Source organism: Cervus elaphus, chromosome 33 (genome assembly GCF_910594005.1).
Source record: "Cervus elaphus chromosome 33, mCerEla1.1, whole genome shotgun sequence".
Classification (NCBI taxonomy): domain Eukaryota; kingdom Metazoa; phylum Chordata; class Mammalia; order Artiodactyla; family Cervidae; genus Cervus; species Cervus elaphus.
Window position 1 is genome coordinate 13785419 of NC_057847.1, and position 14619 is coordinate 13800037.

At 37.6% G+C, this 14619-nt stretch overlaps 2 protein-coding genes across 5 annotated transcripts in view; one reads left to right on the forward strand and one right to left on the reverse strand.

Annotated features, from left to right (window-relative positions):
* The window catches only part of ZSWIM2 (zinc finger SWIM-type containing 2), a 113911-nt gene extending 99985 nt beyond the window's left edge, over nucleotides 1-13926 (forward strand). The window contains exons 11-12 of one of the 3 annotated variants that reach the window (XR_006339526.1): nucleotides 5038-5164; nucleotides 13580-13926. The gene's annotated coding sequence lies outside the window, so the exon portion shown is untranslated. Of the gene's footprint in view, nucleotides 1-143; nucleotides 272-5037; nucleotides 5165-13579 lie in introns of those variants that run through there. The other 2 variants (XR_006339527.1, XR_006339528.1) reach the window with 2 other exon arrangements.
* Nucleotides 1-14619, reverse strand: part of FAM171B (family with sequence similarity 171 member B) — a 75057-nt gene that overhangs the window by 16610 nt on the left and 43828 nt on the right. For both annotated transcript variants that reach the window (XM_043894783.1, XM_043894784.1), the window contains exons 2-3: nucleotides 9217-9450; nucleotides 3316-3408 (exon numbers count right to left, since the gene is read on the reverse strand). In XM_043894783.1, the coding sequence (XP_043750718.1) occupies nucleotides 3316-3408; nucleotides 9217-9450 (327 nt within the window). The remainder of the gene's footprint in view (nucleotides 1-3315; nucleotides 3409-9216; nucleotides 9451-14619) is intronic.

Sequence of the window (14619 nt, forward strand, 5' to 3'; positions counted from 1 at the left end):
GGAAAAAGGAAATCTCATTAGCAAATAAACAAAACAAATGCACAGTAAACACAGCACTATTGGTCAGGACATGTTACTCTAAGTGAACCAGTTATTTCTAAAACATTACTAACATCGTATTACAATGATTATTTTATATTCAGATCTGAATTAACAAGAAATGCCCCTTTCTTTAACTCAAAGTCCTGCACTCAATATGCCAGCAAATTTGGAAAACTCAGCAGTGGCCACAGGACTGGAAAAGGTCAGCTTTCATTCCAATCCCAAAGGAAGACAATGCCCAAGAATGTTCAAACTACCGCACAATTGCATTCCTCTCACACGATAGCAAAGTAATGCTCAAAATTCTCCAGGCCAGGCTTCAACAGTACATGAACCATGAACTTCCAGATGTTCAAGCTGTATTTAGAAAAGGCAGAGGAACCAGAGATCAAATTGCCAACATCCGCTGGATCATTGAAAAAGCAAGAGAGTTCCAGAGAAACCTCTACTTCTGCTTTACTGACTACGCCAAAGCCTTTGACTGTGTGGATCACAAGAAACTGTGGAAAATTCTTCAAGAGATGGGAATACCAGACCACCTGCCCTGCCCTCTGAGAAATCTCTATGCAGGTCAGAAAGCAATAGTTAGAACTGGACATGGAACAACAGACTGGTTGCAAATCGGGAAAGGAGAATGTCAAGGCTGCATATTGTCACCCTGCTTATTTAACTTATATACAGAGTACATCATGAGAAATGCTGGGCTGGATGAAGCACAAGCTGGAATGAAGACTGCCGGGAGAAATATCAATAACCTCAGATATGCAGATGACACCACCCTTATGGCAGAAAGTGAAGGAGAACTAAAGACCCTCTTGATGAAAGTGAAAGAGGAGAGTGAAAAAATTGGCTTAAAGCTCAACATTCAGAAAACTAAGATCACGGCATCTGGTCCCATCACTTCATGGCAAATAGATGGGGAAACAGTGGAAACAGTGAGAGACTTTATTTTGGGGGCTCCAAAATCACTGCAGATGATTACTGAAGCCATGAAATTAAAAGACACTTAAAAAAATAAATAAATAAAATAAAAGATGCTTACTCCTTGGAAGAAAAGTTATGACCAACCTAGACAGCATATTAAAAAGCAGAGACATAATTTTGACAACAAATATCCTTCTAGTCAAGGCTATGGTTTTTCCTGTGGTCATGTATGGATGTGAGAGTTGGACTATAAAGAAAGTTGAGCACTGAAGAACTGATGCTTTGAAACTGTGGTGTTGGAGAAGACTTGAGCATCCCTTGGACTGCAAGGAGATCAAACCAGTCAATCCTAAAGGAAATCAGTCCTGAATATTCATTGGAAGGACCGATGCTGAAGCTGAAACTCCAATACTTTGGCCACCTGATGTAAATAACTGACTCACTGAAAAGACCCTGATGTTGGGAAAGATTGAAGGTGGGAAGAGAAGGGGACGACAGAGGATGAGATGGTTGGATGGCATCACCGACTTGATAGATTGAGTTTAAGTAAGCTCCAGGAGTTGGTGATGGACAGGGAAGCCTGGTGTGCTGCAGTCCATGAGCAAAGAGTCGGACACAACTGAGCAACTGAACTTAGATCACACAAGGCACCTTTAGTCTAGAGCCTGCTTGAGCTTGATTCATCTGCCCAGAATTTCTTCACCTTTGAGTTTCACTCTGGGGAACCACACATTGACTCATGTGGCACATTTGGGGTTTCATTTCTGCACAAGAGTAGAGGTACTGGTGCATGCCAGAATGGGCTGAAAGCAATCAATAGCATCTCATTATCCTCTTGACCACAGTGATCTGTTGAGTGATGGAACCTGTGCCAACCACAGTTAACGAGATGCAATGTGAATTCTGGGCTTCCCAGGCAGTGATAGTAGTAAAGAATCCACCTGCCAATGCAGAAGATGCAAGAAAATGGGTTCGATCCTTGGGTTGGGAAGATCCCCTGGAGTAGGAAATGGCAACCCACTCCAGTATTCTTGCCAGGAGAATCCCATGGACAGAGGAGCCTGGTGGGCTACCAGTCTATGGGGTCACAAAGACTAGGACACAACTAAGCATCTGAGCACAGAAAATGTGAATTTTGCTTGGATTTCCAGGGGCAAAGACATGCTATTCCCTAGTAGATTTACTGTGAGAGGGTATGTCCAGGAGTTGCAAAAGCCACCTTGTGACCAGAAATGAGAACTCATTTGAAAATAGACACAATAAGGGGCAGAAAGTTGAACAATGGAAAGAGTTTGAAGAGGCCAGTAAGCAGTAGGACTATGTCAAGATAATGGCCTTTCTCTCCACACATGCAGGTCCTATTTACTTTTTACCCTTCACACACAGTTCTACATCCATCCTGCTATGCACCAGCAAAATCAGTGCAAGAGTGAGAGATTCTACTACCCTGCTCAGTAAATTCCTCCAAGATTAATCAAGCCCCAAAGTTTTCCAAATGATAGTATTAGGTTTTCTTTAATACATTAGAACTAAATAAGATAGCTTCTAAAAATGAAGAATTTCAAAAACTGTTTTTTACCATGACTCTTGTCTTGGACTCTAAGGTTTCCTGCCTTTACCAGTCATTCCTATTATGCTTTGGTTCTGAACAGATTTCCCAAAAGAAATAAGTGAATTATTGTCACTTACAGAGGTTTTACATAATATGCAGTAAGAGTTACAAAACGCTGGGATTTCCCCTAAGGACTAGTTAAGAGAGGTGAGGAGGTAGGTGAGGATGAAAGCTATCATCTTCGAGGTTGCTAAGCAGAGTTGGAAAACACAGTTTGAATCACACCCCAAATCAGGCTTCTTGTATTCCTGCCCTTGGGACATGTGAGTGGGGCAAATCATGTCTGCTCAGCAGGTTCTTAATTCCCCAGCCTCAGACCTTTCCCTCGCAGGCAGCAAGATTAATGTCAGAGGCAGGAATGAAGGTGACCTGAGGACTACAATGCCCCAAAGGTCCTTTTCCCAATTTCACCAACCACCAAAGCCCAGTAAGAGATGTGATTTGGGAAGAAGTTCAGAGACTCTTTCCAGTATTTCTGAAAGTCAAATGTTCTATTGAGGGTAGCTAAAATGATAAAAGAGAATGATTCCTACTACACACAAAAAAATATGTATGCTATAGTTTGCTAGTGAAATAAGAATCAGTTCAGATCAACTTATAGTCAATACCAGTCATCCCAGATCAATTTAGATTTTTCCCACCTTATAAGCAACATTGATCCATTGGTGAAGTAGTACAGTCATACAATACAGTCCCTTTCAAGTGTTTACTTACTAGTTAAGAAGTAAAGTACTTACCAGCTAATTTTCCAGTAATTAAAATAGTGTCTTCAAATAGCCATATATTTGCTTGGTTTTGTGGGAACAATGAAAGTGTAACTGATGAATATACTGTGAAATATAGCACAATTAGAATATTTTATTAGACATGGAGGGAAAACTGGGACAAATACAGTTCTGCTCCAGCAGGCCCTAAAAATGTAGGAAAAACAAACTGTGTGATGGAAAAAGCAATTCAAAACAAAGGAAGAATGACTGTAAAATAGAGAGGGGGAAAAAAGGGACATAATAAAGTGAGAAGATTGGGCATCACTACTAATTTTTTTTAAATTTCATACAATACTTTGTACCAAGGTGACTAATGATGTTCTCTAACCCTATATATATGTATATATGTGTGTGTGGTCAAGCTAAATGCTTAAACAACCCTCTGCTCTTTACTCTATACAATCATTACTTATTTCCTTATAGTTTTTAAAACCTTTTTTCTTGCCTTCATGATTTTAGGTTCTTTAAGGGGAGTACATCCATCCTTTTTTAACTTCCCACACAAAGGTTCAATGCTCTTCTTCACAGCGTGGTTCACCAAACAGACTGAGTTGGCAAAGGATGAAACAGCTTAACATACACATGATCCAGAGGCAACTTTTAGTAGTAGACAGGATGAGGCCAAACCTGTCTACAAGAGTAGGTATCTGAAATGACTGATGAGATGAGTAAGTGCAGATCCCTGAAAGATAACAATTCTTTCAAGATGAGAAGCAAGAGGCACAGATAAAAGACCATCATTTTATAAGCAAGAACAAGTCAGATAAGCTTACCAATCCTGCAAAAGAAAAATGTTTTGAGGCATTATCTAAAGTACAAGTTCTCATTGATCTCTCTCCTCCATGCGATATATTTAAATATCAACAGAAACTATACAATACCCCTAAATCACTTAAGAAAAGGTAAAATACACTTGCCTGGGAATACTTTTAATTAGAGCTTACTGTTAAAGGAAATATGAAAAAGAGGATAAAATATAAAAGTATACAAAAATTATGAGTGGATGTAAAACAAATTTTTTTCTTAAATAGAAAAGGGAGACTACCAATGAAAGTAATTTTAATTCAGAAATTATTAATATTTAGACAAGTTGTTGGAGTTCCAAGATTGGAGAGGAGGTGGTAGGATGACAGCTTGGACCTTAAGATGATTGGATCCCACACATGTGGCTTTCTTAGTCCCAAGTGTTGAAAGGGGCTACCCTGACAGCTTTTTCTATTAAGCCTGAGGAGAATCTTTCTGAATCTCATTAAAATTTGCATTCAGATTTCCTTCAATTTACAAAAATGTTTCTGATTTTAAAAGGGATGTACATCTTCTCTGGAAAAGTTGAGAAATACAGAAAAGGAAGAAAATGATAGTCATCACAGTACAATCATACAGAGACAATCACTATTAGTATTTCACTGTAGCTTTTCCTGGATTTTTCCTGTGGTTTAAAAAAGAGGGAGTATGATATCATGTACAGAGTATTTTCACCCTGTGTTTTCACTTAAGATAATGTTGTAAGCATTTCTGTCCCTCAGTAGAAACTTTTCATAACATTTTCAAGGTCACGTTTCTTAAAAGTATCAAGATTCACTTAAACTGTATAATACTGTAGACTGTTTCCATTTTCACTATTACAGAATATTTGCCTCATTATCCTTGTGCACAAATATCTGTCCACTTTATTTGTATGTTCGTTTTTAGAAAAGATGCCCAGCAAAGATGAAGATTTCAAAGACTTTGACACACGTATTTCAAAATTGTCATCCAGATAATACTGCCAACTTCTCCCACCAGCAGCATTTGAGGAGGCCCATCCTGTCGATATTGAGTATGTTCACTCCTTAAAAACTTTCCTGAGCTGAAAAATCTAAGAAATGCATGTTTTGGGGGTGTACTTAAATTATTAGAAAGGTAAATATTTTATCACATTCTCTAATTTGTATTTCCTGTTTGAAAACTGCTATGTCATGATTCTGTCCATTTATATTACTTAGGCAGTGCCCTGGTGTCTTTTACTGACATGAATGAATTCTTAGCACATAAAAGATATCATTCCTTATTACTTCACATATTTTTCCTACTTTTTAAAATTATAGTGAAATTTACCTTTTATGACATCATTCATTGCTTTTCAGTTTAAAAAGACCATTCTAAGAAAAGATAGTTTATTATATTAAATATAATTTTCTACATTTGAACTTTTTGAGCAATATATTTTGGAATATGGATTCAAATTAACTTACTGCAAATGGTTAGCAAAATATTCCAATATTACTTACTGAATATTCAGCTTTTTCCTCAATGATTTATAATAGTTCCTTACCATAGATTGTATTTTTTATACCTACTAGTATCTGATTTGTATTATAGTACAAATCATAGTAAAATATCACAGTAAATCTGTAGCCATATATTTTACTTATCTGGAATTTCAAACTGCCTCTAGTAAATCTCTTAAAATTTCAGGTATTTTTACACATTTATTCTTCAAGAACTTTTTTGCCAAGTATTTTGCTAATGCATTAAATCTATAAATTAATCTGGGAAGAATTAAAATCTTTACAATATTCAGGGGAAGAAAAATATTTTTCCAATTATCCGGTGTTTTAGTTGATTTTTTTTTTTTTTTTTAGTTCTGTCAGTAACATTTGGTAGTTTTATTCTCCTCCCCACAGTTACTTCACTTTTTTTTAGGTTTCCCTTCTCATATTGTTCTGAGAAGCATTTATTTTCATTTTTTCTAATTGGTTATCACCTCTGGTATGTAAGAACATCTATTGATTTTTACCAGTGCTCACTTGCAGTTTTCCAGGGATATGATCATAACCACAAATAATGGCTTTGATTCTTCCTAATAGCTCTCCTCTTTTTTTTTTTTAGCTCTCCTCTTTTTTATCTGTTAACATCTTTTTGTTCTGATGAGAACTTCTACTACAATGTAAAATAATATAGATATCTGCATTTAGTTTCTTATTTTAGTAGGATCACCTCTAATATTTTATACTTAGTATGAGTGTGAGATACCTAAGTGTATCTCTGTGGTCCTAGTTTTTAAAGAGTTTATTCTTGGTTACGCATGAATGGTGAACTTACAACATACATTTCAGCACTTGTTGATATTATCACATAGTAGTTCCAATTTGTTCTAATTGTTGTTGTCCAGTCACTCAGTCATGTCTGACTCTTTGAGACCCCATGGACTGCAGCATACCAGGCTTCCCTGTCCTTCATCATCTCCCAGAGCCTGCTCAAACTCATGTCCATCGAGTCAGTGATGCCATCCAACCATCTCATCCTCTGTCATCCTCTTCTCCTCCTGCCTTCAATCTTTCCCAGCATCAGGGTCTTTTCTAATGAGTCGGCTCTTCACATCAGGTGGCCAAAGTATTGGAGCTTCAGTTTCAGCATCAGTCCTTCCAATGAAAATTCAGTATTGATTGCCTTTAGGATTGACTGGTTGGATCTCCTTGCTGTCCAAGGGACTCCCAAGAGTCTTCTCCAACACAGCAGTTCAAAAGTATCAATTCTTCAGCACTCAGCCTTCGTCATGGTCCAACTCTCACATCCATACACGACTACTGGGAAAACCATTGCTGTCTCTGCTTTTTAATATACTATCTAGGTTGATCATAGCTTTTCTTCCAAGGAGCAAGTGTCTTTTAATTTCATGGCTGTAGTTACCAACTGCAGTGATTTTGGAGCCCAAGAACATAAAATCTGTCATGTTTCCATTGTTTCCCCATCTATTTGCCATGAAGTGATGGGACCAGATGACATGATCTTCATATTTTGAATGTTCTCTGGTGGTTATACAGTAAAGAATCTGTCTGTAATGTGGAAGACACACATTTAATCCCTGGGTCGGGAAGATCCCCTGGAGAAGGGAGTGGCAACCCACTCCAGTACTCTTGCCTGGAGAATTCTATGGACAGAGGAGCCTGGTGGGCTAAGTCCATGGGGTCACAAAGAGTTGGACACAACTGAGCAACTAACATTTGACTTTTACTCTCTTCTTTCACTTTCATCAAGAGGCTCTTTAGTTCTTCTTCACTTTCTGCCATAACAGTGGTAACATCTGCACATCTGAGGTTATTGATAGTTCTCCTGGCAATCTTGATTCCAGCTTGTTCTGATAGTATGATATATAAAATTAATAAAGTCTGACATCTATATAGTCCTGCAAAGAAGAAAAATCCTACTTGGTCTGGACAGTATGCTATATTTAAATAATGGTGAAATTCTTTTTCACTATTCTGCTTAGGAGTTTTACATTTCAAGTTACAAGTAAGATTGATCTATAGAGGGATGTGTAAGTGAGAAAGAGTATGCACACAAGAGGGCATTTAATTTTGCATTACCTTTGTTAGGTCTCAGGATCAAGGCTGTACTGATTGATTTGGTAGAATGTCCTGTGGTACTTTTCCTTATAGTCTTAGAAGTTACTTTTATCTAGAATGTTTTACCCATGATTATTAACTTACCTCATCTAAAAGCAATGATCATTTACATTATCACAAAATTGTTCATTTTATTGGATTTTTAAGATATTTGCCATCAAATTTGTTATCAATAACTTTTATGATTTTTAAAGCTTTTATGTATTTTTGTCAACTGTTTTTTTATATTTTTCTAACATATGCCAATATACTTCTATCTTTATTATTTCCTTTTCCCAATAGTTGGTTTCTTCTTTCATTGTTTTTCTCACTTTTGCTGAATGAATAGTTGTACTTAATTTCTATCTTTAAAAAAATTAAATCATTTGAGATCATGAATTTATCTCAACCATATCCCTATACAGATTTTCTAGTCATTATTTTGCTAGAATTCTACTCATGTGAATCTTACTAAATTATCTAATTTTTCATTTTCTTTCTCAATCTAATTTTAAATAGTTCAATAATTCATATGTTTCCAATATGAAACTATAATATCTAAAATTTAACAAGAACAATAAAATATAAAATTTTTGAAAAGACTGATTACCTAATGGATCATCCTTCCAATCACACTTGATTGGAAGTCTGGAAACTGGCCATTTTCCCCCCAATATCCAATTATTTATACTGTGGCAGTTGCTACATCGTGTCTAACTCTTTGTGACCCATGGACTGTAGCCCACCAGGCTCTTCTGTCCATGGGATTCTCCAACTAAGAATACTGGAGTAGGTTGCCATTCCCTTCTCCAAATTAGTGATACTAAGTCCTACCAACTTTTCCCAGCTTTACTGAGATATAACTGACACCTAACATATAACCTTAAGGTGTACAATGGGATGATATGTGTATATATTGTAAAATGATTACCATACTAAATACTGATTCTTTCTCCAGTATGCCTCTTGTACGCTTACCTCTCCTTTCACCTCTTTTCTTACATCAGGCTAGCCTTACTGTCCCCCAGCACAGCCACAGTTTCATAGCCAGACTCCCGGAATCTATTTTAGCCCTGCTGTTGACCTATTCCCTATATGCTGTAAACTCAGTTTCTAAACAACTTAAATCCATGTGTTCAAGAATCTACAAGAACGGCTTTATTAGTCATCATGTAAATCTAAACTGCCCATCTTACCTTCTGAGAAGGTCCCCCTTCCTCAATACTTTGGCCCATCCTAATCCTGTAGGCATGCCATGCCCCCTACCCCCACACACACCTGCAGACAAATTTTGTACCAGAGCAGAGCTGTTTCTCAGGATTCCTTCAGGCCTCTGTAGATGGAAAAAGGCCTTCATATTTTCTTCAAACTGGCACGCCTTTCTAATCTCCTTATACTGGCTTCACACAGACAGTCATATTTTCAGTTTACCAGAACAAGCAATTCTCAAAGAGTAAAAAATCATTTACATTTAGTGAAGGCAAAACACTATTTAAGTGCTTACTTGGCATTCTTCTGGTCTTCCAAGGTAGAGGTGTCAACACGTAGCCATCTTTGTAAGCAATAATGGTCAAGCTGAGTCCTAACTTGTAGGGTACTCTTATCAACACTGCTCCGTTGTTTCTAGTTACTGTGGAATTTGTCTTTGTGTAGTTTACAAACACTTCTACAACTGCTTGACTCAGGTACTGACGACTGATGATGTCATTCACCTGGACTTTCAGCATAAATACAGACACTAGAAAAGACAGAAAATCACAGCACATTAAATCCTAGAAAGCATATGTCACTATACTATAAAGTGTCATTTAAAACATGTGAACAATACAAAACTGTTGAAAAACTTAGAAGATACATACATATGGATGGATAGAAAGGTGTTAAACATGCCAACAAATTCATTCTTCCTGGAACTGAATAAATTGAATATTATTAATAAGGTATAGTATTATACCTATTTTCTCTGCCAGTTAAAAGGAAAAGAAGGGAGAATAGTGAATAATAGAAAGTGAGAATAATAAATAATGCAAAGACAGCTTCTGACTTTAGGAAAATTTTTACTTATATATAATTTTTACTTTATTATATGACTAATTTCTAATATTATCAAGTTACATAGATTTACTACTAATAAAATACAGTCAAAGGTCTTAGAATAAAATGCTATTCACCAAACCCATTAGTGCATGGATAGCTCTTTTATTTTACTCTGTTGTCTGGAAAGCAGAGGATGTGTTTTAGTTCCAAATTACAAAATATCAAAACAAAATCTCAGATGGACCTAGAGAATACTATGCTTAGTGAAATAAGTCAGAGAAAGATAAATACTTATCACTTATACATAAAATCTAAAAAATAATACAAGTGAATGTATACCCAAAACAAGCAAACTCACAGACACAGAAAATAAACTTAAGATAACCAAAGGTGAGAGGGAAGCTGGGGGGGCAATTTAGAGGTATGGGATTAACAAACTACTATTTATAAAATAGACAGACAACAAGACTGTGTTGTGTTGCACAAGGAATTATAGCCATTACCTTGTAATAACTTATATTGGAATATAATCTACAAATATACTGAATCATTATGCTGTATTGCTGAAACTAATACTGTAGATCAACTGTGTGTGTGTGCTAAGTCACTTCAGTCATGTCCAACTCTTTGCGACCCCATGGACTGTAGCCCATCAGGCTCCTCTGTCCATAGGATTCTCCAGGCAAGAATACTGGAATGAGGTGCCATGCCCTCCTCCAGGAGGTATTCCTGACCCAAGGATCTAATTTGCATCTCTTAAGTCTCCTGCACTGGCAGGTATGTTTACCCCTAGCTCCACCTTAAGTTAAAAAAATTTTTACTAAAATATAAAAAATATTGTCAATTAAATATATAGATGATAAATTCAAGAAAAAAGAACTAAGGCTGGCTTCTACTTAAAACCTCCAGCCGTACAGATTTTGACAATGTGTTCGTGGATTTACCATTGATAATATCTGGCTACAGAAGAACTTTTACCACCGTGGACATGCCTTTCAGCATCACAACACCTTTGCTAAAAATGTCTTTCTTCTCTTCCACTATAAATGGGCTCTGTAGTCAGTCAAATTCCATCTTTACCACTCCCTAGAGGTATGACTTTAGGTAAGCTACTCACCTCTCAGTCCATTTGCTCATCTGTAAAATCAGGACAGCAGCCACTAATATGAGCTAATAAAGTAAAATAATGCAAATAATGTGCTCTGTATAGTGTTTAATTGTCAAATCAAATTATAATATTGTTATTTATAACAAAAATTATTACTTCACAATTGGAGACCACTTCACAAACATGAGTACATCACTAAGAAACATCTCATAAGGATTAACTATGCTGCTACGTGTTTGTATAAACCTATATTATTAAGAATTTTTAGCAAGAACATCATGTCAGGTAAAAAATCCTAGTCAACACTGACGAATTGCAATATTGCTACAAAACTGTTATCACACCTTATCTATTCTTTGTTAAAATAATCTAGACTTTAAATTGCTTTTGGACCATAACAAAGGCATTTAGATCAAAACAGAATCGTCAAAAATAGAATCATTAAATTCTTATATAATATTAAAAATAAAAAAGTAACCACATACATATGCTGGTGCCATGGCTTCAAATTCAAATGGGAAAAATAACTCTTGGCAAAATAATAAAAGGTTGTAATAAAAATGGCATGATGAGCTTCTAAACCAAATGTCCTTGTATAGGTCCACCTAGTACAATAAACTATGTGTAGAGGATAAGTAGCTGCCGCTCAATCTAAAGTAAATACCCCAGCCACCTGCCCCTAAACCCCTAGACAAAATTTACTGAGCCACTGGCATAAAGCATCTAACTAATGCAAACTCCAGGAGACAGTGGAGGACAGAAGAGCCTGGTAGGCTACAGTCCATGGGTTCACAAAGAGTCGGACACAACTCAGCGACTGCACAACAACAACGCAGGCCAGACAGTCTGTCAGGCCCTTGAAATGTTGATCAAAGATACACAGAGGCTAACAGCTGCTGGAGCTGAATCACCTCTGGGAGGCTATAAGCTCCCACGCTCTGTGCTTCCCTCTCCTCCCAGAAGAAGGGTTGTACAGCCCCCCCCAGTGATCTATGAGCTGTATCAAACTCCCCCGAATCTTGTAGCACGAGTTGGGTTCTGTTGCTCATTTCCAAAGCAAGTACCTTAAATGACATAGGACACAACTGTAAGTACAGAGTATTTCATTCCTCAGATGGCAAAGAATCTGCCTGCAATGCAAGAGACCTGGGTTCAGTCCCTGGGTCGGGAAGATCCCCAGGAAAAGGGAATGGCTACCCACTCAAATATTCTTACGTGGAGAATTCCATGGACAGAGGAGCATGGCAGACTACAGTCTATGGGGTCACAAAGAGTCAGACATGACTGAGCAACTAACCCTTTCACTTTTTTCACTTTTCACCCTATCTTTCATAAGAGAAAGAGAAAGAGGGCAGGAAAATGTACCAAAATCAGATGAACCATATAAGAGGAATACTGCACACTCCTATGGTTTTTCCAGTGGTCATGTATGGATGTGAGAGCTAGGCTATAAACAGGGCTGAGCGCAGAAGAATGGATGCTTTTGAACTGTGGTGTTGGAGAAGACTCTTGAGAGTCCCTTGGACTGCAAGGAGATCCAACCAGTCCATCCTAAAAGAGATCAGTCCTGAATATTCATTGGAAGGACTGATGCTGAATCTGAAACTCCAATACTTTGGCCACCTGATGCGAAGAGCTGACTCTCTGGAAAAGACCCTGATGCTGGGAGGGACTGGGGGCAGGAGGAGAAGGGGACGACAGAGGATGAGATGGCTGGATGGCATCACCAACTCGATGGACATGGGTTTGGGTGGACTCCAGGAGTTGGTGATGGACAGGGAGGCCTGGCATGCTGAGGTTCATGGGGTCACAAAGAGTCAGACATGACTGAGCCACTGAACTGAACTAGAAGATAAGGAAACTAATAATTTTAAAAGCTTTTAAAATTTGGTGATGGGCCTTATTCAAACCAAATATACTACAATGGTTCCTTCAACAGCATTTTCAGGACTGGGACTCAATAGGGAATTTTTATTAATTTGCTTGCTCCGAAGATTAGTTTCAGAAATTCTCAGAGCCTTTGGATTTATAGACAAAGTCCCAGTATAGTAAGATTCTAAACTAAATTAACTAAAAACTCTGCATATTCCATCTGTTCCATCTTTGTAAAAGTACAGTTGCCAAAATAAGACACCCAAAAACCTCCTGGCATTCTGAAACTGGGTTTGATTCACAAAATGCCTTCCAATCCAGAATGGATGATTTTATTTTATTCACATGTACTAATAATGTTAATATAATAAACCTGATGAGAAAATGAGTATCAAATTCAGGAAAAAACAACTTGCAAAGGTCAAATCTTTGGTATCAAAATCACAGCCTCTCTCTCTCTGAGATCTCCTATATCTATACCTTAGGTTGCCTGACAGACTTAGGATATAATGTATGCCTGACCAAAACTGTCCTTTCTACCTCAAATGGGAAAAAATTAGTATTTGTGTAACACACACACACGCATGTGGGCACACACACACAGCTCTTCCCCCAGGCCCAGTACTAGAAACTTTACATACATTGTCCAATTTCATCCTAATACAAACCTGTAAGACTTTCCCCATTTTAGGGCAAGAAAATTGAGGCAAACCGTGAGCAGCTAATAGAGCACAGGCAGGATTAACAGGTTCATTTTACTTCAAGTTCCATGTGTTTTACTTTACTTTCTCTCTCACCAAAAAGCCTTAGGAATTTGGTTTCCACCATATTTACTAGTTTCTGCTTTCAGAGTCCCTTGGACATCAAAGAGATCAAACCAGTCAATCCTAGAGGAAACCAACCCTGAATACTCACTGAAGGACTGACGCACAAACTAAAGCTTCAGTATTCTGGCCACCTGATGGAAAGAGCCGACTCACTGGAAAAGACATCGATGCTCTCTGAGAAAGACTGAAGGCAGAAGGAGAAGAGGGTGACAGAGGATGAGACGGTTGGATGGCATCACCAATTCAATACACATAAACTTGGGCAAACTTGGGCAAAGACCAGGAGGCCTGGACTGCTGCAGTGCATGGGGTTGCAAAGAGTCAGACATGACTTGGCAACTGAACAGCGACAAAACATTCACTAGCTTAATTCCTCCCAACCCGAGAAGAAGTGCTCATTTGCTGACCCTCTGAGCCGTCCACCCCCCTCCTTCAGCTTGGTTCTGGCTCCAGGATAAGCAGCAGCAAAAAACAGCACTTAAAAAAATAAAAATAAAAACCTAAAAACAAAATCTTGGCTGAAAGCCTAGTTATAGAAATTAAAGAGGCACAAACAACTCTTTTTCCCCCAAATAAAAAGTTATAAAGAATTGTCTGCCATGACAACAGGATGCTTCTGACTTCTGTGATGTCAACAGTTGGATCAGGCAAATGGCACTGGCAGCCAGAAGTAATAGATAGCCATAATAATCCCCCTCACTAGCTTTTTTCTCCAACAAAAATACTTTGGCATTTAGATTGGGCAGATTGTGTGGTTAAATATATGATTTTCCACCAGAGGTGCTTTTGTCTCCACAGTCTACCTACTGTTCTCCATTGTATTTTTCAGCTCTCTATGCCCATATTGTTTTCTCTGTCACTTAATTATAATCATTATGTCTTGCCCACACAATCTTCTTTTCAGTATGTCAGCACTGGTTTAAAAATGGTTCAATATCAAATGATTTCAACTGCACCCTTAGAAAACATATAATCTAAACATTGAAAGAAACAAGTAATAAAATATACATGCATGAGCAAGACCCTGAGGTTGCTGGCAAAGATTTAACCATTTAACACATGA